This window comes from Triturus cristatus, chromosome 8 (assembly GCF_964204655.1).
Source record: "Triturus cristatus chromosome 8, aTriCri1.1, whole genome shotgun sequence".
Taxonomy (NCBI): Eukaryota; Metazoa; Chordata; class Amphibia; order Caudata; family Salamandridae; genus Triturus; species Triturus cristatus.
In genome coordinates, this window is record NC_140591.1 from 221,252,010 (window position 1) to 221,276,338 (window position 24,329).

General features: G+C 43.6%; 1 protein-coding gene across 1 annotated transcript in view; it reads left to right on the forward strand.

The window, feature by feature from the left end:
• The window catches only part of HEPHL1 (hephaestin like 1), a 384,637-nt gene that overhangs the window by 164,055 nt on the left and 196,253 nt on the right, over positions 1 to 24,329 (forward strand). The window contains exons 6-7 of the mRNA XM_085621400.1: positions 1,707 to 1,875; positions 22,122 to 22,261. Of these exons, the coding sequence (XP_085477526.1) occupies positions 1,707 to 1,875; positions 22,122 to 22,261 (309 nt within the window). The remainder of the gene's footprint in view (positions 1 to 1,706; positions 1,876 to 22,121; positions 22,262 to 24,329) is intronic.

Here is a 24,329-nt window from a genome sequence, read left to right on the forward strand (position 1 = left end):
CCCTCTTAGTGCCTAGCGCTCAATGAGGTGAGAAAACTGCTCCCAGAGTATGAGACAATTGCTTGGGTGTGGGAAGGTAAATTCTGCTGGCAGGAGGGCTATTTGTGCAGTGCCCAGGAACTTATTTATCTTCAAAAGGGCCCTCCGCTGTCACAGGCACACAAAAGGTGCTGGGAGGAAAGCTTGCAATAATAATAACCACTAGCAATCTCTGGGGGTAGCATTCCAACCTATCATTTTTTGCCTGTCATGACACCTTAGTTTGGATCCAGCCATATGCAAATCTGTCTTGACCCTGATCCGGAACACATGCAACCCAATACCTGTTTTAGCCTGTTTGTGGCTCATCAGTCTGGTATAAGTTGGTTCCAGTGGCGCAATGAGCATGGGAACCATGTCTGTGCATACCCTTACCACTTAGGGCATTACATCAAACAAACAAAATGTGGTGGGAGGAATGCTTTCAGTAAGTCCAAACACTGGCAATCTCTTGATGTAGCATTCCAACTCATTGTTCTTTTGCACACCCTGCCACCTAATTATGGACCTAGCCATTTGCAAATCAGTCTTGACCCTGCTCCAATAGGAACTGTCCGGCCCGAACTGCCAGGTCAGGTCCTCCCCTGGGAGTCTTAACCTCCTCAGGCTGTCCCAGCTTTCCTAGAACCCTGAGCTGTGTCATAGTGTACTCCTCCTAATATCCTGAGAAACCTGGGACTTAGAAACGTTTTGTTTTCTAAGACCTCCGGAGGACGTGGACATACCTGCCAAGCTGATCCGACGAAGGTGCGTTTCCCTGGGGCTGAAGATTCCTTTTCCCCATTTATAGCTTTTCCAAAGCAACAAATCTGTTTCAGCAGGACCTCACGGACAAGGTATCTGGCCTTGTGGAGCCCTCTTCTGCTACAGCCTTCAGCGTTGCCCTACTGCTAGAATGTGAACTCCAAAAATGTTACGAAATGCAAGCGTAGATATCTTTACCGGGTGAAGGCACCAAAAATATCTGGCTTGCAAGGGACCTTCCTTTGGAGTAAAAATAGAATTGTTCTGACACTCTGAGCTTTCCCACCAATAGTCAGCGGCATTACTGGGACCTCACCTGACAGCTTGTCGACCTTGTGGAGCCCTTCTGGGCCACAGTCTGAGGATTTGCTCTGCTGAAGATTTTGGACTTCCATTTATGAGACTAAGTCCCACGGTAAATCCTCCGAGCGGGTCGAACCTTGTTTCTTTGTCCTACATACTCTGCTTCACAGATGGCCTCAAATTGAGCCTCGGTCCTGCTCTACTGTGACGCTTCAGCCCTTGTTAGCACTTAACGGTTTTGGTGCTATTTTTAATTAAAATTTAAACATTCATATTGCTGGTTCCTCCTATTTTTTGTTGTCATTTCAATGTCATTTTATTCATTAAAATATAGTCTAAGAATTGTGGTTATTGCTTAAGTAGGGCCACCACCCCCTTAACCTATACACCTAATTTCTTACATCCAGTACCTGCGATTATTTGGAAAATGCATATAGATATCAGATCTGCATAACAATTGAACTACACCCTAATAGTTACAAAGAGTGTAAAGTTCCGATGGGATAAAGAAAGTAGCATCACAATTTTTTAATAATTAAATTGCCACACTTTAGTTGTTTTGATACCACAAATGTTAATACTCAAGTTAATGGAAGGTACTAACGTTTTCATCTTTGCAGCTGGAATGCAGGCCCTTTACAACGTAGAGTCTTGCAGCGACAAGTTGTCCACTCCTCCGCTGACTGGACGTGAAAGACAATACTTCATCGCTGCTGAAAACGTGCTTTGGAATTACGGCCCTGAAGGAATAGACAGATTCAGTGGCGAGGCATTAAATGCAACAGGCAGGTAAGTTGGCTCTTATAATTGCAACTTAATTTTTTTCAGTCCTTGCTTTTTTTGGGGATTTCCTTAAGGAATTATGGCAGCCCTATTAAACTCATATTTGTGGTTCTTAATGTATTATTGATCAGCCACCTTGGTGTCCATTGTCCACTCTCCACCTGCAGAACACTACTAGAACAATTAACATCTGACAAAGGATATTCCACATCCTACGTGTCTGCCTGGTATGCTCCGTGAAAGATGGAAACTGCTGAGGGACCCTTTTATCTGAGCCAAAGTAAGAACTGACAAGTGCTTATAAAGGGCCTCAACCCCAAAAATACACGTTTGAACGTAAGGGTCGGTAAATATGTACCATTATTTGTGGCGAAGGAAAGTGCTTGCAATTGTGAGAGCAAAGACTTGTCATCGCACACGGAAACAACATACCAAATGAAGTAACTTGCCTAGCGGTAATCAACCTTTTTTTCATAATAATTGTTTTAGTTATCCTAATCCAATAATTGCTGATTGTGTTGTGTTTCTTTTCTATTTATTGAATAACATGTTATGTATATTTAAGTGTAATGATTTTAACTGACTATGCACTTAATCAGTAATAAATCTGAATTCAACAATCTGATTTTGGATCAGGACATGGCGCTAAAACCTCCATTCTCAAAATTATCCATGACTTCCTTCAAAACTTTGTTGCATGCTGGTACTCCTTCATCCATTGACTGTTTTCAGTACCATTGATCTCAGCATCCTCTACCATAGAGAATAAACTGGGCATCGGGGTTATGGTACCGCACTAGTTCATGTCTTACCTCTTCAGCAAAAGCGAATGTATCAAAACAGGTGACTCCCTGTCAGCCCCAATCGCTGCCCCATTTGGGTACTAGATGGGTCCATCCTTACTTTATCAATGTTAATTTTCATATGAAAAGAGAGCGAAACTGATCCTTGAGTCGCCTTCCCTAACAAATTAAATTTACCAATACCGAACCCAAGGATGATACTCACCCAAATATTAAGATATTCTTTGAAAGTCATATATTCTAATACAGGGCAAACACAAATGTTTTCTATTTGTGATACTGTAAGGGAGGGATCAAGAGGCAGAGGTATACGTTTACAAGACATATGCACCACAGTGAGGCATTCATGGAGAAATTCTAAAGTGTGTTTTTTCTACACATTTGTTTAACTTTCTCAGATGTACTCATGCTCCTGAAAAAAGGACCAATCTGGACCATCATTTTGGAATGTCTTTGCATTGTCCCTGGTTTGCTGATTTATGAGTTATTCATGAACCTTAAATATTGTTGAAACCTGTGTCATAGACCATTGTGCAAGCATTACATTGGAACATAGGACTTTCACCGAATAGTTTAATATTTGGATGGATATCGTCCCTGGACTTTTAGGCAGATTTGATCCCTTACTGTTCAACCTATAAGTTGAACCACCATTTGACATGTTTTCTGGTACAGACATTGACCAATATGTGAATGATGCACAACTATATTTACACTGTGAGAACACTGAGAACATGAGTGCACCAAGCAAATGCCTCTGACACCAGCTCTTGGAGATCCCAGAGAGATAAAGCTCAATAAACAAAGCACATAGATTTCTTCTGCAAATCACCTAATGGGTCCAAGGTCATCTGACCTGACTGGATTGGTAAATTACAGGCTTTAAACAGCTTTCATAAGATTGTTACATCAACCAACTCATTCTGCTTCAGGCTGAATTGACAGCTGACTCTTGACATTCCTATAATGAGTGATATCATAAGTTGGTAAAACTACTGACTTTAACTAAAGTTACTGCATGACATTAGACCCTTAATTCACATAAACTAATTTAAAACTGCTGTACAAGCACTTGAGAAATCCTGGATTGAGTATGGAAACACACTGTTAACTGGATTACCTACATTTTTTTTCTCTTGCCTCCCTAAATTGACCACTGGCACAAGAAAAGTTGAATAACTCCTATCCAAAAGTCTCTAAAATGAATTGTGTCTTACCACATGACTGCCTGTCTCCATTACAAGCTCATACTCGTCAATTCTCCATCGTCTCACTCAAAAACTGGAAGTATCTGGCCAAACTATCTGACAAAAACCTAAAAAGAACTAACACATTCATTCTCAAAACTCTGTGTTTTAAAAATATTTCCCTCTTAGACGCACCTTCTCCGCAAAATGGCCCAATCTAAGGAAAGCGCTTCCTAGGTATACAAGCCTTGATCCTACACTTACAATTTTCAACTCCACAGTGAAAGGCCCTTTACAAACCCTGACTTTATCTTACTACACATGGAACTGTCTGTAACCCCTCTTTGCCAAGTGTATGCACAGTCTGCTCTCTTTCTGCATCCCTCTGTACAGCTGAGTTATTGAATATTGTCCCCAACTGCATTGCTATTGGGCCTACTCTGCCTGTCCTACACTCCCACTCACCCTTAACTCCTTACAAATGTACCTCAGTCCAGTTCCCTATGTGTTACCTTCAATCGCTGTGCATTTTACACACGTTATTGACTGGTATATATCTAATTGCCCAGTTTTGTACATAGTCCCTCTTCTATTCTGCTGTTGGGCAGTGTTTTTTTGGCAGATGACCCTTCACAGTACAGTGCTCGGTCACCCTTCTAAGATCTAGTAGTTTTTACTACAGCACAACTGTTGTTTACCTTATGAATTGTATTTGGCACTTATGGTAATTAATAATTATCTTCACATTATGTCTGGTGTAATTTATAAGGGGAGGGCAGCTATATTACCATATACCTCTCAACCTAACGACATCTGGTCCCCATTCCAAGTTTAAAAAAAACCTTTATTCTGCAAAAAATGGTACAAAAGTTAAAACCAAAATTCAATAAAACAGATAAAAGAATACACGGTCAGAATATTGTTTACACATATAGGCTTACAAAGTACCTGAATTTAAATCCCATGTAAAAGACAGCTCAGCCATTGAAGAAAGATTTCCTTCCAAAATGTGGAGAAACAATCGAAGCTACGCAGTGGATTAAGATCTTGTTTGAATACATATCTTGTTCCTTCTATACAAACAGTGCATAAAATTGGTTCCTAAAAAACAGATTTCCAATTAGTTTATAGCATTTGGGATTACTAGCAAGGGATCAACCCATTTCTAAAGAAATGTAAAAAAGCAAAAGTTATTTATGATAAAATGTGAAGAGATAAATAGCCATGTAACCCATAAATAAAATAATAAAGTGTGTCATGACCGACCATATCTAAAGTGCATAATACAATGTTGCAATAACTCATACTCGTTAGCATCACTCTAACATAAGCAAACCACACTCGGGCTCTGTGAATCCCAATTCAGATCTTATAGATAGTACTACCAGTTATAACAGGTGTGATTATAAGGCGTTATGATCTAAAGCACCTGTATTTCCATTCTGTTCTTATTTGCTTGCTAAACACAACCCTCCACCTTCATCTCAAACTTGATGACATCAGAGATTCCGACCCACCATGAATTGACAAGAGCTGTTTAATAGTGGTTACCTATCTATGTAATTTTTATGTTTTTAATTTTGTCTTTATTGGTTGGTTGGCTTATACTACGAGTGCTCTTAACTAAGATAAGGTTTAACTGATGCTTTGCATGTTGATGATGTGGTCTGTAGCAGACGCATGCTAAGGTTGAGGGTTACTTTTTTGTGCACTTACTCAACAAAATCACAAAATAAAATGTAAAGGACAACACAGTGGGAGAACAGATCAGACAGAATATCATGTAATTTAATCAGCATTAGTTCGTGTCGGATCATTTGTTTCCTGTTGAAACTTCAATGTCTCTTGACTCACCAATGTCCCAGAGATCTAGCGTCCTAAGAATTAGTAGAGCATGCGTTGTCGTTTTCCTAATGAAGTTGTACTACTTTTTTATGACGTTGTATTGATTTATTTATGCAGTATTAATTATGATGCTATATGTTTAATGTTCATTTTGTAGGATTCAAGAATTGGGTGTTTTTAACTTCTAAATGTACATATCAGAATTATTTTTTATGCAGAATGTGATGTTCAAGAAGATTTATATACAGTACATACTGGCTTAATAAATTTGTTCCGTTTGTAATAGTGGACATATTTCTGTTTATTTTGCATATTTTTTATATGCTTTTTATTTTTACCTTTATATTTTGGTGATATGATGTGTATAGTTATTGAGTGATTTATTGAACCAAAGAGGATTTTATTTGACCTTGAGCTTTTCGACTTTGTCAATGTTTATTTTGTTTTGTTATGGTTTTTGCAGAATTGTTGGGAAATCTGCTGAGCTGTGTCAATTTAAAAAAAGAAATCGTAGCTAAAAGCCAAAGTACTTTTTTGGTCTCAAAAAGCACCCTTCGCCATACTATCCCCTGGTACTGAAGAGAACTACTTTGTGTGTGAGGGTCTTCTTTGTGTAGGGGTAGAATGCCGTCAGTCACAGTGAAGTTAACCCGTGGCAGAAGTGGGCTGACCCATTGCCCATGTTGTATGCCGTAACTGGGCGGAAGAAAATGTCATTGACACAATAATAGGTTGTCGATGGATAGATGGGTAAATAAGTGGATACATGATTGAAATTGAAATGCATAATTGGATGCACATTTGGGTGTCTGCTTGAATTACCCATGCCCATCTCTATGACCTTGAGGTTACAGAGACACCTTGAGCTTTAGTCAGAATCTGAAACATGTGACAGATACCACCAGCAGAGGAAGGTGAAACTGGCTAGTACCAGCACAACCTTCTCAGGAGGCTGATTGAAGAACCCAGTTGAGTGAAGACCAGCAGCCCCACACAAAGATGTGTGATTTAGCAGGGTGAAATTAACATGCAGTTTGGTGCCTTCACCATGTTTGCTCGAATGTGAATTTACCTTGAAAAAACAAAAGATAAGAGGCATTTGGCAAAACAGGAAGAGTTGGTTTAATCAAACACTTCGGCCACGAAAACAGTTACATAAACAAGTCTGAGGACTGTCTCAAAGTACAATAGATCTGAGCGCCATTATATACATTACTTCACACATCATAAAACAATGCAGAGGTCTTTTTTAGGAAAAGTAATGTGGGCCTAGTCATGGAGTCATAAATTACTCCCACCTGATAACCTATGCAGGTGGGTCTCGACCTTGTATGGACACAATGAGGGCCAGTGAGTAACTTTTCCAGATGTCTGGCAAGGGGAACATGTGATCACTGCATGTGCTGTGTCTAGATTGGTTGAGTGTTCCTAACTTCATGGTGTTTTGGGAACATGTGCACCCCTCTAACCATGTGTGCTTTATTGGAGCCAATCTCCCTGGACCATTGAGTGTCGCTGCCTATCTGTGGAAATGATCTGGGTTTTTCCTGTTTGTGCATTTGTTCTGCTCGTTATCTGTGACCCCACCTGTGAGCAGTTGCCTCAGGCCTAAGTCGCAGGGCCTGCTTGCCTGCGTATTTTGTCTCTGGCTTGATGGAGAGGTCATATCGGGTGCTTTAGACAACAGTGATGTTATTATGTTTTTATAACTACATGTATCATTGCATACATCGACTTTTTCAACATTGACATTCCCCCCTCTAGTTGGATTTTTAACAAACATCCTTTGCCTCATACTTCCTGACAGTCACATTTTTAGGGGCTTGTCATGTTTCAGTTTTAACTATTACTACGTTTCCCTAGTTACTTGTACCCTACTGAATTTGGGGACTGCGGTTTGACAGCAGGAAATCCCCACTTGTAGGAAACCACACAAAAACAATATGAAGATTAGAACGGGAAGCAATGACATAAACAAACCAGTCAACCTCTGGGCGAGACAGGAAAATCAATTGGTGTACCATTACTGCTCAGAAGCACCTCCCTCCTTACACATCTGTTTGCAAGTGATGCAGTGCTTGGATGAAAAGAGTCAGAGTCCCCGTATCCATGTCGTTGCCTGGCATAAACGTGCAGCAGGACGCACCGATCTTGGCAGACACCCTTCCCTCCATAGCAGTCATCAAGCCCAACACATATTGATGTTCCATCACCATGAGGTGGATGACTCTTAGGGGCCCATTATGATATCGGGCGGATCGCAATGGCTGGGCCGGCGGTGGCCACTGCCGGCTCGGCAGTGGCGATCTGCCCACAAAATGCCCCTGGTTCACCCCCGCCATCTTGGCGAGGGGCACCGCGGCAGACGGAAAGACCGTCCGCAGCTTTTCCACCGGTCGGATTGGCGTCCGGGCTGAAAAGGGGCACAATATGGTGGCAGTATCTTGCAGGCACCGCCATCCATATTAGTATGGCTGCGGTGGAATGCTTTTCCATGGCTGAGACTCCGCCATGGAAAGGCATGCGGTAAAAACTTTGGGGGCCTGTTGCGGGCCCCCAGGGGGTTAAGGGGGTGGTGGGCTGCACTTGGGGGGTACCTATGGTACCCCCTCCATTGGCATACACAAGGTCGCAGGCAACGCACAGGGCCTGTCATGTTGTGCATGCCAATGCACAACATGCATATTTAACAATGTGGCGGGTGCTGCTCAAAGCACCGCCCACCACAATGTTAAATATGCGCCATGCGACCGCCAGGGTGGCGGTCGCATCCTAATGGGCACAGCGGGACAGCAGCACCTCTGGTGGTCCGTCCCGTTTACCGCCGCCCGCCATCGTAATGGACCTCTTTGTTCTTCCTTAATTGCATTAAGACCAAACTCAGTACTGTTCATCATTTTGAACATTTCCCATTGGGCGTTTGCTTTTTTCTGAACGCTGAAGAAGGGTATGGACCCTCCTGCATTTACTTGTATGTCTGAAAACAGTCTAAATTCTTCCAGAATGTCCTTGTACCGAGCCAAAATAATCAGAAGTTCTTTTCTCTTGTGCCTGATGCCACAGAACTGTCTTCTTCTGTAACAGGTGTTGGTACAACTCTGACAAATCTTCTCCAGGTATGAACAGGCTCAGGTGTGTATGGTAACGAGGGAGCATAGGCCCCCAATCCGGGGACGAGCTGGGTGTAGTCAATTCGCCGCACTGCCAGTAGGTATCCATCAGCGTGGAGGTGCTCCATTGAATGTCTGGTGTGTGTAGTATTGCACCACAGTTCTTATTTGTGGAGAATGGAATCATTCCTTTACCTCTGAAACACAAGAAATACAGTGTAAGTTTCCATTCAATTAGGGTTTTCCTCTTCCCTTCCAACCAAGTGTACCAATCTATCTCAATATCCCATATTTCCTGACATGGGTTATTTATGCTGGTTTTTAACCCTCCCCTACAAGACTCATTTTCCTTCGTATCATTGAAGTGGATAGCCCTACACTTGAACTCCAGGTCTGGGGTCCATTTGCTATTAAAGAAGACTGCCCCAGATATGCTAAGGACCACCCTGGGACCACAGACGGAAGTGGAAGCAGACATGTTTGTGCACTGGTGCGGTAGCTTTGCTACCTCCAAGAACCTCTTTTCTGGAAAGTTTTAGGGCCAAACAGTGTCTTCACCTATGGTGCCCCTCCTACGCATCTTATCTAGCTGTGTTTGAATATCACTAGGCTAGGTAAAAAGGTACAGTGCTGTGGGATTGGTCTCATAATGGTCACATTTACCACTACACAATGAGGCTCTACTCTGTTGAGTTGTATCTTGCCCCAAATCCTACATCGGTACAGTTGGAGAAGGCATTTCGCTTTTTCGGGGGCTACCTCTTTGGACAAGTAAAACCTGTCTGTACCTACTGCATGCAGTATTAATAAACAGACATAAAATAACCACCGTGGGAGCCCAGACATCAGCTGGGTCATGTGCTGATACCATGTGTTGTGTAAGAGCATGTCCTGCAGTGCATGTGGGATGCTAGTGTTGTGTTCAGTCTAATTATAAGTGACATGGAAGAGGTCCCTATGCAAGTGCTGTGAAAATGTAGGGGTGGACTCCATTTGACTAGGCAAATCTTGGGCAAGGTGTGGATGCGGCCACACCCACAATAAACAAAGAGTATACCATTGCACAACAATACATAACATATTAAACATTGCAGGTCTTGGATGACTTCCAGGGGAGACGTCTGTAGTCCTCCTGTGATTGTAGGTTTCATTAATTGTGGAAAAGTAAAAAAAAAGATTGTGGTACGGTTCATAGTGGGCTTGCTGTGGAACGTTTCAGCTGCACGTCGGAGAGTTGGACCCATGCCTCTCTCCTCTCCACCTTGAGGGCAGTAGGTGTTGCAAAGATCACTCGGTGGGGTCCTTCAAACTTGGCTTGCTTCCATTTCCTTACCATATTGTAGATTTACACTTCCTGTCCAGGTTGCATTGCTTGACGGTTCCCATGTTTAACCTGTCAGGGGTTTTGGTTAACTCAGAGAGATACAAATGCTATTCGGCTCCTAGTGCCAGAGAGCTCGCCTCAGTGCTTACTTTGGTCTGTGTTTTTTGGATCAGTGTTCTCATCAGTCTACCAGTTACAATTGGATGTGGTGTAAGATGGTGGTCGCTGCTGGATGTGTTCCTTAACATGAACAAGGCTAGGGGCATACAGTGGAGACACTTCTTTTTAAGGCTGGTCCAGATTTTGCTTAATTAATTTGTTAACAGGCCGTTGAGTCTCTCAACGCCACCATTGCTTTGGGGGGTGATATGCTGAGGCTAGTTTGTGTGTTATACCTAAAAGGGTGCAGATGTGATTGAACATGGAGTTGACATTGTGCTTGGGCATTGATACCCCCAACCTGAGTATCCCTTCCCTGCAGAGGTAAGTTGCCGCTGCCGTGGCGTCGCAGTGTAGGCAAGGGCCAGATTCGATCTACCTGGAGTTTGAGCAGTTAGGTATCAATAGTTGGAACAAAGATTGATACAATTAATGTGTAGCACATTAAAGGGTCCCGTCGGTCTGGGGGATAGCTGATGGCAGGACCTTGAGTGTAGGTTTGGGTGAGTATAATTGGCAGACAGTGTATCCATTTAAAGACATGGTTACTGCTCCTGTCACGATGAGGATGAGCTAGTTTCTCTGCGTACCATGTTGTCTTTTGCTGTGTGTGTTGGTAGGTGAAGTTGGGGCAAAGCTATGTTAACTAGGCTCTGCGGCATGACAAGCTACCCTGTGGGTATATGTCGATATATAAGGTCCTGTGCAGTCTGTGTGCCACTCCTACATAACCATTGCTCTTTTCCGTCAGGCAGTGTGGTCTTCTTCAGCTACCCCAAGTATAACCCTGCTGTGTCTGCGTATAGCTTGTCTTCTGGTAGTTACATCGATGATGCCTGCTGTAAAGCGAGTACGCTTGTTTCTTTGAACATTGCATAAGCTGCCTTTTCTGCAATTTGATCTGCTAATGTATTCCCCCAGATATGAAGTCCTTCCCCCCGGTATGAGCGGCACATTTTACCATGGCGACGAGTTCAGATAGAGTCAGCACATCGAGTAGTGGGTGACGGGGGTGCCATCTGATTTCAGAAACCCTTACCTTCTCCACATGCTAGAGTACACCGTGGTGGTGACTTAAGCCAAGTTGCCATCTTTCCCGAGCTTTGGCTGAGGGCTTCAATTCATGTTGTCAGCACCGCTGCCTGCGCTGAGAGGTGGGGGAGCAGAGATAGCTGTGTGGTTACTTGCAGTGTTTCTGAGGGTGTGAGGCTACGAGCCATTACTTCAGCTGCCCCCGTGTGTCTTACACCTGTCTGTTCGTCTATATCGTGGAGGACCTGTTGAAGAACAATACCTCACTATCTAAGTTGGGATCCTCCTCTGTCTGGCTAATCCCCTAGTGGGTGTATGTTGTGCAGTCATGGATCTCCTCCTTCTCCTGAACCTCGTGGGCTAGGAATGTGGTTGGGTTAGCTAGATGGCACATACTATTTTTAGAGATGGTCTGGAGAGCATTATTTTGTACCCTACAACCTGTTGTCAGTGTGCTCTTGCTCTTTTGAATGACTGCAAGCACTGAATGCTCTGCATACAGTGTCAGCAGTGCTCCCCGCACAAAGGAGGTGGTTTTTATTTTACGGCAAAGGCTGCTGCTGCTAGTGCCTGCTGGCATAGGAAATGACCCTGTATGACTGAATCCAAGAGCTCACTGTAGTACACAAAGGGTTTCTGCCCCAGGGGTTACTTTTGTGTTAGGATGGCTAACATGACTCGCCCTTCACTGTGACTGAATAAGAAGAATTCCTTCTTTTAATTGGGTATTCCTAACACAGGGCAGTTTGTTATCCCTGTTATGAGCTCGCCGAAGGCTTTGTGCTTCTCAGGCATCCATGCTAGTTCCTCGTTTCCGGTTTTCACCTTCTTCATGGCTTCAAGTAAGGGGTCAACAAGTGCGCTATAGTCAAAGACGCACGGCCGGACATAGCTGCATATTCCTAAAAACATTTGCATACCCTTTTAAGTTTTTGGTAGTGGCACAGCCCTGATAGTATCCGCGCTTTCCGGCGTCATCTGCCGACTGGCTGCTGAGATTAGTTGGCCCAACTAACCTCCTGTTGTACATACTGCAAACTCCCCGTTTCCACCTTGTACCCTTTCTCGGCATGTGCAGTCAGGAGGGCTATTGTGCCCTAGCGACATAGGTCCTCAGAGGGACTACATATCAAGATGTCGTCAGCGTACTGAATCAAGGTGCTGTTCGATTGGAAGTTGGCAGGATCCTCCCTCAGTATTCTGTTGAAGATACTGGAGACACACAGTACCCTTGCGGTAGACTCTGGTATAGCAGCTGAACCCCTCGGAAGGTGAACACCGCCAGGGACTGACTGTCAGGGTGCAACAGAATGCTAAAGTATGCGTTCTTGATGTCTATCATGGAAAAATAGCGGGTGTCTGCAGTTATCTTTGTCAATATAATGGAGAGGTCTGGCACTACAGGGAATTCTAGGACCATGATGTCATTGAGGGGGCACAAGTCCTACACCAGGCGCAAGGTCCCTCCCTTACTCTTTTTGACCAGAAAAATCGGTGTGTTGCCGAGGGAAACCCCCATGTGAAGGACCTCCTGATTAATTAGTGCTTCAATTGTTGGTGATATAGGGTATGATGGGCTGTTCTTGCAGGGTTATTTTTACCAGTTCAACGATATTGATGAGCCCCACAATGTAGGGTCCCTTGGCCCATAACTGTGGCGGTGCTGCTGAGAAGTCTTGCTCCTGCCAAGTTGCCAATACCGTCATGGGCGTTGGAGCCCAAATCTGCAGTACCACCCTAACCACAGTTGGGTCAGCGAAGATGATTTATTAGGCCTCTGGACAATTACTGAGTAGCTGGTCATCGGTTACCTCCCGTATGCTAAGACCGGGCATAACGCAGATGATACATGCCCACATTGTGATCTCATGGTCAGTGGCCAGCAGCACCTCATGTTTGGGCCGCACCTCAATGGCTTCCAAGCAAAACAGCACCGCCTTCTGGGGTTTCATATCATGGTGACCCATCCGGCAGAACACGAATTCACGGGCAGCTGTAGTTTCCGACCCAGCAGTTTTTTGTGTTTTTTTTCAAGAGTTTGATATAGTGCGAACTAGACCCGAGACATCATGTATCACAGCGCTTTACATGAGCACCAGTTTTCGTTACACGAGAACACATACATATATATATTTTTTTGTTAGGCACGGGTAGATTAAGTGATTTGCCCAGAATTACAGGATGTTGTGCGTCGTTGCCGAGCAGTTCAGATAAATTTTCAATTTTCGTGAGTACAGCATTGGTGAAGGTCGTCAGGTCAGTGGGTGTTGCCCTTATTGGCCTGTCTGCGCGATATAGGTGGATTAAAGACAAGAGTCTTGATTGGGTAACCCCCAGGGGTTGTGCAGGCTGATCGTCTGAGAAATTAATGGCCATATTTAAAACTAGAAGATTAGTCAGGGATGAGGGGTGATATAACAGCTGTACCTTTATGTGGCTGCCTCCTACATCTATTTACGTATACTCCTCTTATGAATTTTATGATGATGTCTGTTTTAAACTGAACGTTTCCTTTCTTTTTATGACGATCTGTATTTTAACTGGTTGTCATTTTAAAGAGGTGTATCGTTTATGAATTTTCATGTTGATATGAGTTTTAGATCGATTGTCCCACTGTCCCATGGAGAAACTGTTTATCCGATTTTTTTGCACATGCCTGTTTATAACTGTCAAAAAGGCGGAACACCGATTCCTTTTCTTAAATTTTGAATAGTTTTTAAGATTATTGGGACATGATCTTTGTATAGGTTCCCATGTTGTCTTATAGAATGTTTTGCGGTGTACTTTTATGGCTTTAACCAGCCGAATAAAGTTGATCTTGACTTGACTTGAGTGTGGGTGTGTGTGTGTCATCCATCGGATGTGGACTGGCCAATATCAGCCCCGTGGCTTGTCTGATTATGGAAGTGGAGGGAGGATTGCGACCCAGTGCCGGCCTTGGGAAATGCCACTGGAATCAAGCTATCCTGGCTGACGAGGGCTGAAAGCCCGAAACCGGTCCTAGGATGCTTGTTTCCAGTCCAGGGAGGACCTGGCTTGGCAGTTCGGGCTGGACTGTTCCCATGGGGCACAGGGTCAAGACTGATTTGCATATGGCTGGGTTCAAACTGGAATGGCATGGTGAGCAAAAAAACGATGGATTTAGGCCCAGATCTCTGTACTGGGGTGAATGTATGACATTGTTCTGCATTCTGTCCATCAATTGTTGTTTTTGCATTTGTCACCCCGAGTGGGAAGGGTATGCTCAGACGTGAGTCCCGTGCTCTCCATGCCACTGGAATCAAGCTATCCTGGCTGACGAGGGCTGAAAGCCCGAAACCGGTCCTAGGATGCTTGTTTCCAGTCCAGGGAGGACCTGGCTTGGCAGTTCGGGCTGGACTGTTCCCATGGGGCACAGGGTCAAGACTGATTTGCATATGGCTGGGTTCAAACTGGAATGGCATGGTGAGCAAAAAAACGATGGATTTAGGCCCAGATCTCTGTACTGGGGTGAATGTATGACATTGTTCTGCATTCTGTCCATCAATTGTTGTTTTTGCATTTGTCACCCCGAGTGGGAAGGGTATGCTCAGACGTGAGTCCCGTGCTCTCCATGCCACTGGAATCAAGCTATCCTGGCTGACGAGGGCTGAAAGCCCGAAACCGGTCCTAGGATGCTTGTTTCCAGTCCAGGGAGGACCTGGCTTGGCAGTTCGGGCTGGACTGTTCCCATGGGGCACAGGGTCAAGACTGATTTGCATATGGCTGGGTTCAAACTGGAATGGCATGGTGAGCAAAAAAACAATGGATTTAGGCCCAGATCTCTGTACTGGGGTGAATGTATGACATTGTTCTGCATTCTGTCCATCAATTGTTGTTTTTGCATTTGTCACCCCGAGTGGGAAGGGTATGCTCAGACGTGAGTCCCGTGCTCTCCATGCCACTGGAATCAAGCTATCCTGGCTGACGAGGGCTGAAAGCCCGAAACCGGTCCTAGGATGCTTGTTTCCAGTCCAGGGAGGACCTGGCTTGGCAGTTCGGGCTGGACTGTTCCCATGGGGCACAGGGTCAAGACTGATTTGCATATGGCTGGGTTCAAACTGGAATGGCATGGTGAGCAAAAAAACGATGGATTTAGGCCCAGATCTCTGTACTGGGGTGAATGTATGACATTGTTCTGCATTCTGTCCATCAATTGTTGTTTTTGCATTTGTCACCCCGAGTGGGAAGGGTATGCTCAGACGTGAGTCCCGTGCTCTCCATGCCACTGGAATCAAGCTATCCTGGCTGACGAGGGCTGAAAGCCCGAAACCGGTCCTAGGATGCTTGTTTCCAGTCCAGGGAGGACCTGGCTTGGCAGTTCAGGCTGAACTGTTCCCATGGGGCACAGGGTCAAGACTGATTTGCATATGGCTGGGTTCAAACTGGAATGGCATGGTGAGCAAAAAAACGATGGATTTAGGCCCAGATCTCTGTACTGGGGTGAATGTATGACATTGTTCTGCATTCTGTCCATCAATTGTTGTTTTGGCCTTGGGAAATCTCTGCACTACTTCCTCGAATCTCTGCCACTACATGCTAAATCCTTCCTGAACCTCTGCAGCGATACCCGATTGGTGCTCCTGCCTTCTGCATCATTGTGGCAACAGCTGTTCTTACCAGGATCACCTGAGGGCTGGAACCCCTTTTCTCACCCCCACTAGTTGGGTCACTCTCCAGAACTATGATACTCCCAGTCATCCAAGTGTGTTCACCCGGACGGGGGACAGTGCACGTTCTCCACGCTGCTAGGGTTCGATGGGCTGAACGCGACAGACAGGGAGTCAAACTTCAGGGCGCTTTAGCACTGGACTGGGGTGATGCTGGGATTGCCTGGGCCTGCTGGCCTGTTAGCCTCCCATGTCTGGATCTAGTAGTTTATTGTTCAGTAGGGGGCCCTCTGGCTCCCGCGACCGATAGATTTGTATAACCTAATGTTGGGATAGCAGGCATCAAGGAGAGCAACTCCCTTCCTACATACGGTGGGGGAGGCGCAAATGCCTTACTTACTGGTTCTGGGATAAATTTGTCGTTCTGGGCCCCCTCAAAGATGGCCCGCAGTTCTAACACTGCTTCTCTTCTGGCTTTTTTGCCATAGGTATTTGATCCGAATATGTGTCCTCATGTGTTCGATTATGTTAGTGTCGAAGGTTCCCCCCTCTGGCCAGGGGAGCTCGTGTGTCTTAGTGGGTGCGTGCCATTCATGGCAATACTTGCTCAGTTTTTTAACCTGTGTGGGGAACCTAGTTTTCATGTACTTTAGCGGTGACTCCATGATAAATTGGGAACTTTTTTAAGGAACTGATATACTGTAGCTTCTCTGAATTAAGTAATCTTAAATTCTACTCTGGTTGTGGGGAAATAAATACACAGGGATAACTGATTACAACTACTTTACTACAAGCTCAACGTTATGTACAGATTCATCAGAATAGACATATCAGAAACACAAACCACAATTTATATGAAGGGTCACAATCTGAAAGAAAGTCCAATTGTTAGTTCAAACATGTGAAATTAGCAGCAAAATAGCAGAGCCTAGTTAGATATGGAATAACGATTGTAAAAATTGGGAATGCCTTCATAAGCACATTGAGTCATTGACAAACACCACACTCAAGACAAAAATGCAGTTCCAACAATTTGCCAGCACCACAACCTCATGAATGCATCACTTAATAACCACAATGAAGATAAAGAGAGAAAAAACTCATGGAGAAAAAATGATGAATTTGTCAAACAACTACCTTAGCCCACTCCTAGAGCATGCTACCGGATTACAAGAGGAGGCTCTGCAGGGCACATGGGACTAATTGAGCCTGATCGGTTCCAGGACAAAGATAACAATTTATGAGGAAAAGAGAAACGACTCTACAACCACCAGCCCTTCTTAACCAAGCACAAGCTACACCTAATCTCCAAGGACCAAATTTTCCCTGGTATTGCACCCTATATCACACCCAGGGGTCATGCGTACCATCTGTGGTCCAAGCGAACAACACCTCTTCTTTCAGATGCCAACAAGAAACTGTTAATACTGAGAAAACCCTTTTGGACAAAATATAAGATTGAGGTGCTGGCCCTATATCACACCCAGGGCCTATGCGTACCGTCTGTGTCACACCCAGTGTTCGAAGCGGTGATTACTCACCCCTCTGTCACACTCAGGGGACAAGCGTAACATCTGTGTCACTCCCAGCATTCCAAGCGACTAGCAACCTTCACCCTTCCTAGTGTACTGACTATCGTAGCATGGTGACCTCTGCTGGAACGCCTCCAAGGCCACCTTGCGACTACTTATTTCAGACACATAAATAGGCAATATGTCAGATTTCTGTCAGTCGCAGGGTGCTCAGGTTACATTTCTGTGCTCCTTCCTAGTTTGCCATGCGCAAAATGCTAGGACTTAGGGCCAGATGTAGGTAAATTCAATGTTGTGATTCCTTAATAGCTATTTTTACCGAATTGCTATTAAGTACTCGCAAAATGGAATGTATGTCGGAATCGCAAACATATTTTCGATTCCTTAATATTCCTTAATTGCGAATCGCAAATTGAGATTCGCATCAAGGAATACGTTCCCATTCATTCCTATGGGCGAAGAGGCCCATAGGAATGAATGGGATTTGCGCACGCAATTTGCGAGAAACCAAGAGGCACTCGCAAATTGCGTGCGCAATTTCAAGGGTGCAAGCGTTCCAAAAGGACACCCTGTTGCACCCCTGAAATGTGCATGTATGTGTGCCACACGGCACTTTGAAAAAAGCTAAAAAGTGTTTTTTAAAGGAAATCGCAAAATACCACCAACTTGAAGTTGGTGGCAATTTGCGATTCCTTAAGGCAAAATCGCAATTTGCGATGCCTACGAGCATTGCATTTAGGGAATCGCAAATTGCGATTCTCTAAATGTTTGCGCAAAATAAGGAATCGCAATTTATGTGATTCCTTATTTTGCGATAGGTTATTTGCCTACCTTCATTGCTCACAGCCAAATTGCGATCTCAAATGCTGAAATTCTGCGAATTCTAGCTTTTGCGATCGCAATTTGGCTTCCTACATCTGGCCCTTAGTCTCTAACCCATTGACGGCGGCATCAGGACGGGCCACCACCCTGTGGATTCAGCAGAACTTTCAGTCAATTGTGGTGTCTGTTCACCTTCCTTGCTGCACAGATGTGAATCCGTCTGGGCAGGGTCCTTTCCTTCGGCCACAGTTGGATTCGAAGCACCCAACTCTCCTATCTGGCTCAGCAAAATGTTGCTCAAATGTGAATTTACCCTTAAAAATAAAAGACAAGAGGCATTTGGCAAAGCGGGATCAGTTGGTTTAATTAAACACTTCAGCCGGGAGAACAGTTACAGATTCTGGGTCTGGGTCTGAGGACTGTCTCAAAGTACAGTCGATCTGAGTGCCATTATATACATTTCTTGTTGCATCATAAACCAATTCAGAGATACTTTTTAGGAAAAGGAATGTGGCCCGAGTCATGGCGTCATAAATTACTCCCACAAATAACAAATGCAGGTGTACGCAATGAGGGCCAGTGGGTAACGTGTCCAGATGTCCGTTATGGGGAGCGCATAATCACTGCGTGTGCTGAGTCCTTATTTGCTGAGTGTTCCTAACTTCATGTGGCATCTAACTTTATGGTGTTTTAGGCAACGTGCGCACCCCTCCAGCCATCTGTGTTTTATTGGGGGCCAATCTCCCTGGACCATTGTAATGTCGCTGCCTCTCTGTGGGATTGATCTGGGTTTTTCCTGTTTGCGCCCACACCACCTTTGGTCTGTCAATCAGTTGCCTTAGGCCTATGTGGCAGGGTCTGCCTGGTCCCATATTTCTAACTCGGGGTCGATGGAGAGGTCATATCGGGTGATTTCAACAATAGTGATGTGATTGTGTTTTTATATACATATGTATCGTTGCGTACATCGACTTTTTCAATATTAACTTGCAGGATCTTGCTTCATACTGTAACCCACAGAACACTTTGGATATGGCTGCACTGTGAATCTTGTCTGCAGTCTGAGAGTGCATCCTCATTGTACACCTTGAGACTGTTGTTTAGGGCTGATCCACTGCTGTGTTCTCAGTGGTGCCCTGAGTTAATTCCTCGTCTTGGCAGCAGCTGTTAACCTGCTGTGTCTCAGGGGAGGTAGTGCATCCTCCTCCACCAGCACTCTTCACCCTGCTCACATTTTCAATACCTCTTTTTCCTCAAGCAGTAGTTGCTTGCCTATTTCACTGAATAAGGCGCAATGATGACATGAAAGGAGACGAGAGCCATTGATATGTATGGTAAGGATACTAAACACTGTAATAGCTTGTTTGCTGATGCCCTACCAACCCTTCAATCATGTTTAAACAATCGACTGTGACTTGTTTTGGTACATAATTCACACCCAACGTTTCACTCATTCACTCTAACATCATCCATGCACTTCCTTTTAGTTAGGACACTGCAACATTCTCACAGAACACTTATAGGAAGCCAGAGAAGGATCCTCTGTTGCCACTGTTTATAACCTGTGATTACAAATTATTCAAATAAATGTTCATATTTTCATAGCATAGCAGCCATGCAATTTAGTATGTTTTGGTCTTTACTCTTTGCTTAAACCTGCTTACCCTGCTTTGGGCAACATTGATTACTGGTTTGTGGTTCTTGAAATCCTTTTGTGTGCTCTGATTCCTGCTTTGGGGCTTTGATTCCTGCTTTAGAAGTGGTTCCTGGTTTGAGCACTCTGATTTCTGCTTTAACATGGTCTGATTCTTGCTTTGGGGTTGTCTGATTCCTGCTTTGGGGTTCTCTGAGTTCTGCTTTGGTGTGCTCCCATTTCTGGTTTCTGGTGCATCGATTGCTGATTTGTGAGTCTTGGATTCCTGTTTTCTATCTTTTGATTCCTATTGTCAGGTGTGGTGGTGCTCTGATTTCTACTTTGTTGTCTTTGGTTCTTAGTTTTGTATACCCTATTTCCTTATATGGGGATGCTCTAATTTCTGGTTTACAATTGTCAGATTGACTGGTCTGTATGTTTTGATTTCTTCTTTGTTGGATGTTTGGGTTCTCTGATTACTCGTTTTGGTTGGGATGCTGTGATTCTTATTGTATGTTTTATTTTCTGCTTTGCCAGTGGTGCTCAGTTTCTTGGTTTGTATACTATGATTATAGGTTTGTGTCGAATCAAATAAAGCTTGTTTTGAATTGAATTGAATATAGGTTTGTGTGCTATGAGTCATGGTTCGAGTTGTTTATTCCAGCAAAATGAAGCAATTCTTTACGAAGGTTAACATCTAAGCGACTGTCCACGCACTGGTCCAATTACATCCCAACCATGACAACATTTGGCCAATTACCTACCCCAAAAGCAGAAGTGAAAACCTTGGAATCTGATTTGACTCCGAGTTGACATTCGACAGTCAGATTCTAAAGGTAGCGGGGAAATGCTACGGGCCATGAAAATCCTGAGGAAAGTCCTTGGTCTGTTACCACCTAATGCCAGGAAAACCATAGTACATGCGGTAATAACCTCCCAATTGGATTACGGGAATGTACTATATCTTGGTGCTACAAAAAAAGGACTATCCAAACTACAGAGGGTGCAGAATGCGGTGGCTCGATTGGTACTTAGCCTCCTGAGAAGAGCTAACATGAAGAAAGCCCTGACAGTACTACACTGGCTGGTAGTGGAAAAGAGTTGTGTTTAAGGCAATGTGCCATTGTCACCGCATTCTATTAAAGAACGGCCCAAGATACCTTCAACCATTACTAACCCAATACATCCCAGGACGGAGTTTAAGATCTATGGGGAAGGCACTGGTGACGGTACCGAGAATATTTAGAGCAAGAATGGGGGCACGCTCCTTCAGGTACCTTGCAGCAAAAACATGGAACACCCTACCAATTGCCCTAAGAACAGAGTCTTGCGAAAGTAGATTTCGCAATCAGCTAAAGATCTGTCTGTTCGCTAAAACTGAATAAGTGGAACTCGGTAGGTCATGCAGCTTGCATTCGCATCTTTCAGAGTCTATGTCTTAGCGCGGGGACACACCCGTGGTGTAAGCATGCACTCTACAAATGAAAAAAATAAAAAATAAAATAAATGCTGCCTGCCAGCATCCCAGAGGCTTACTTGACCCCACAAAGGGTTACATAAGTCCTGCATATCTACCTGACAAGAGACCAGGAAGTGCTAAAAGAAGAAATAATAGATCTTCTGCTGTGCAAAGAGACATCACCTGGCTTGCTTCCTTTTCCTCTTCAGAAAAAAACTTAAAACCTACTTGTCAAGCAACACTTGTTGCTCCATGACCTCCCAGTAGCTGACGACATGAAGAACACCACCACAATGCATTCACCTCACCTAGTTCCTTGTCTTGCCACTGTGCACCTCTTGCACTGATCTCTCACTCGCCCCCTCCACTCTAATGTCGTTACCCTATCCCCCTGCCCTTTCCATTTGTGCCTCCATTTCTCTCTTGTCTACCCTCCTTTTATGTTTAGAATGCTGTTAGTTTGTAGATATGTTTCTGTTTTATTAATTGCACATACATCTTAGGAAAACACAAAAGTATATCACTGGATTGCTCTTTACCTACCCTCAAGGTTATTGGTTGTCTTCATTTTCAACAAAAGTTATGGCATTTCTTTTGAGCTTACCGGTTCAGTTACCTCAGTGTGAAGTATGTTCGACAGTTCACTGCAAATTACAACAAACAAGTACATATGTATATACATACAGATGTCTTCTAAACATACTTTATTTTTGTGCAGCGACTCCGCGATCTTCTTTGCTAAAACTGGCAATAACCTTGGAGGAAGCTATATGAAAGCTCACTACGTTGAATATACTGATGGAACCTTCACTAAGAGGAAGGAAAGATCAGAAGCTGAAAGACATCTTGGAATACTTGGTATGGGAAATCTCTGTGGTTGTAAATATTTATTATCGAATAGGTTTTCGAAGTGGTGTCAAATGTGTAGTGTTGATAAATACATTTTTGTATGAATAACATGCAAGTGTGTCTGTGTGTCTGTTTCGCACACAATTTACGGCATAATATTGTGAGGGGCGGTGCCTAAGAATCAGCATTAATCATTAATCGTTGGTACTACTAACATTTGTTTTATAAGCACTCTGTCATCAGCCTATATCTGCATGAATCAATGACACCTTGACGTCTCATAAAAAATATTGGTCTTCTTAAACTATCCATTGGACACACCATAGACTATAAAAAAAGGGAATTTTTAACCCTTTGGCTACACCTTGAACCAAAAATATATAGTCATCTTGTCAAAGTATTTAAAGAAGTGTCTTATTTAAAAATGTATTTAATATAGGTTTGTGTGCTATGAGTCATGGTTGGAGTTGTTTCTTCCAGCAAAATGAAGCAATTCTTTACGGAGGTTAACATCTAAGCGACTGTCCACGTTCTGGTCCAATTACATCCCAACCATGACAACATTTGGCCAATTACCTACCCCAAAAGCAGAAGTGAAAAACCTTGGAATCTGGTTTGACTCCGAGTTGACATTCGACAGTCAGATTCGAAAGGTAGCGGGGAAATGCTACAGGGCCATGAAAAACCCTGAGGAAAGTCCTTGATCTGTTACCACCTAATGCCAGGAAAACCATAGTACATGCGGTAATAACCTCCCAATTGGATTACGGGACTAATTGCTGATGAAATGGTTTCTCAATTAGTCTACCTTTCAAAAGCAATAATAAATACACAAAATCAGGCACCCAACCCACCCTCAACTTGTACCCTTCTTCCACCACTGCTCATTCACAGATCACATAACTAACTGCCATTCAACCCGATACCAAGCCAATTGTCACAACCACTTTTTGTTTACATAGTCCATACCATGTTCAAAGAAGTGGGTGGAACAAATCAGTTACCGAATAGGTCCAATGCTCTCAGGTTAGGTTTTGAAGCTAGGGATGGATAGCCCATTGATATATAGTCCAGCAGTGACTTTCAGATATCATTACATTTCTAATGCTTTTCATGCTAATATTGGCAATGAATCTTTCTGAACCTAGAATAGTCCTAATCCTTGTGTCCACACAAAGGTAGCACATCTTTCTTCTTTCTCCAAGATGCTGTGGAGAGCTTCATCTTATTTTTCATTGTTTTACATTGTTTTCAAAAAATTTTAAAATCACCACTTTTCATTTCTTACTGTTTTTTGCTCCACAAACAATCATGGAGACCGTGTTTTTAAGTGGCTGAAAGAATTTGGCCTATTTCTTTCCTTACCACGTACATTCCCACAGTCCGTTTTACCTTATTTCATGGTTCGTATTCCCTTCTCTGTCTCTGTCTCTGGCCCTTGAATTTGGTCTGACAAGTAACTTATTTCCCTTACCTTCCTGTCGTCTTTCCAGTGGTCCAGTCCCACTTCATTTCCAGGATGTGCATAGATGGGGATATGTTTGCATCTTATTATGATTTGATTGCAGTAGATAAAATATGAATAATGATCATTCAATATACCTTCCTGCTGCTTTATTCTTCAGACAGATGCCAAAGATGGACTGAATTAAGATTTTCTGTTTATGACGTAATATATCTTGCCAGATCATTTAGTGCTCTGCTGTTGGAAGTCAGTGTTACAATGCCCAGTTCCTATTCTTGTATCGAGAAAGAACTGGGCATTAGCTCAATTCATGTGACATTAGAGTCTGATGTATGTCTAATCTTTCTCTACCTCATAATAAGGGAGAAGTTTGCTAAGAAAAGAATGTGCATACTGATAGTTATGGATCATTAGTGACAGGATATATGACACGGTATAAACAAGCAGCTGCAGTAGTAAAGAAATGTAATGACCTACAGGATGCCTTTGACCAAAGCTAGTGTGAGGACCGCTTGGTATTGATTTTCACCATGCATGTGGGTCTTTATTTGAATGCAGTGCAGGATCTTTGCTCCTGCCAGGCATATGTAATGGTTGCCCAAAGCACTTTTT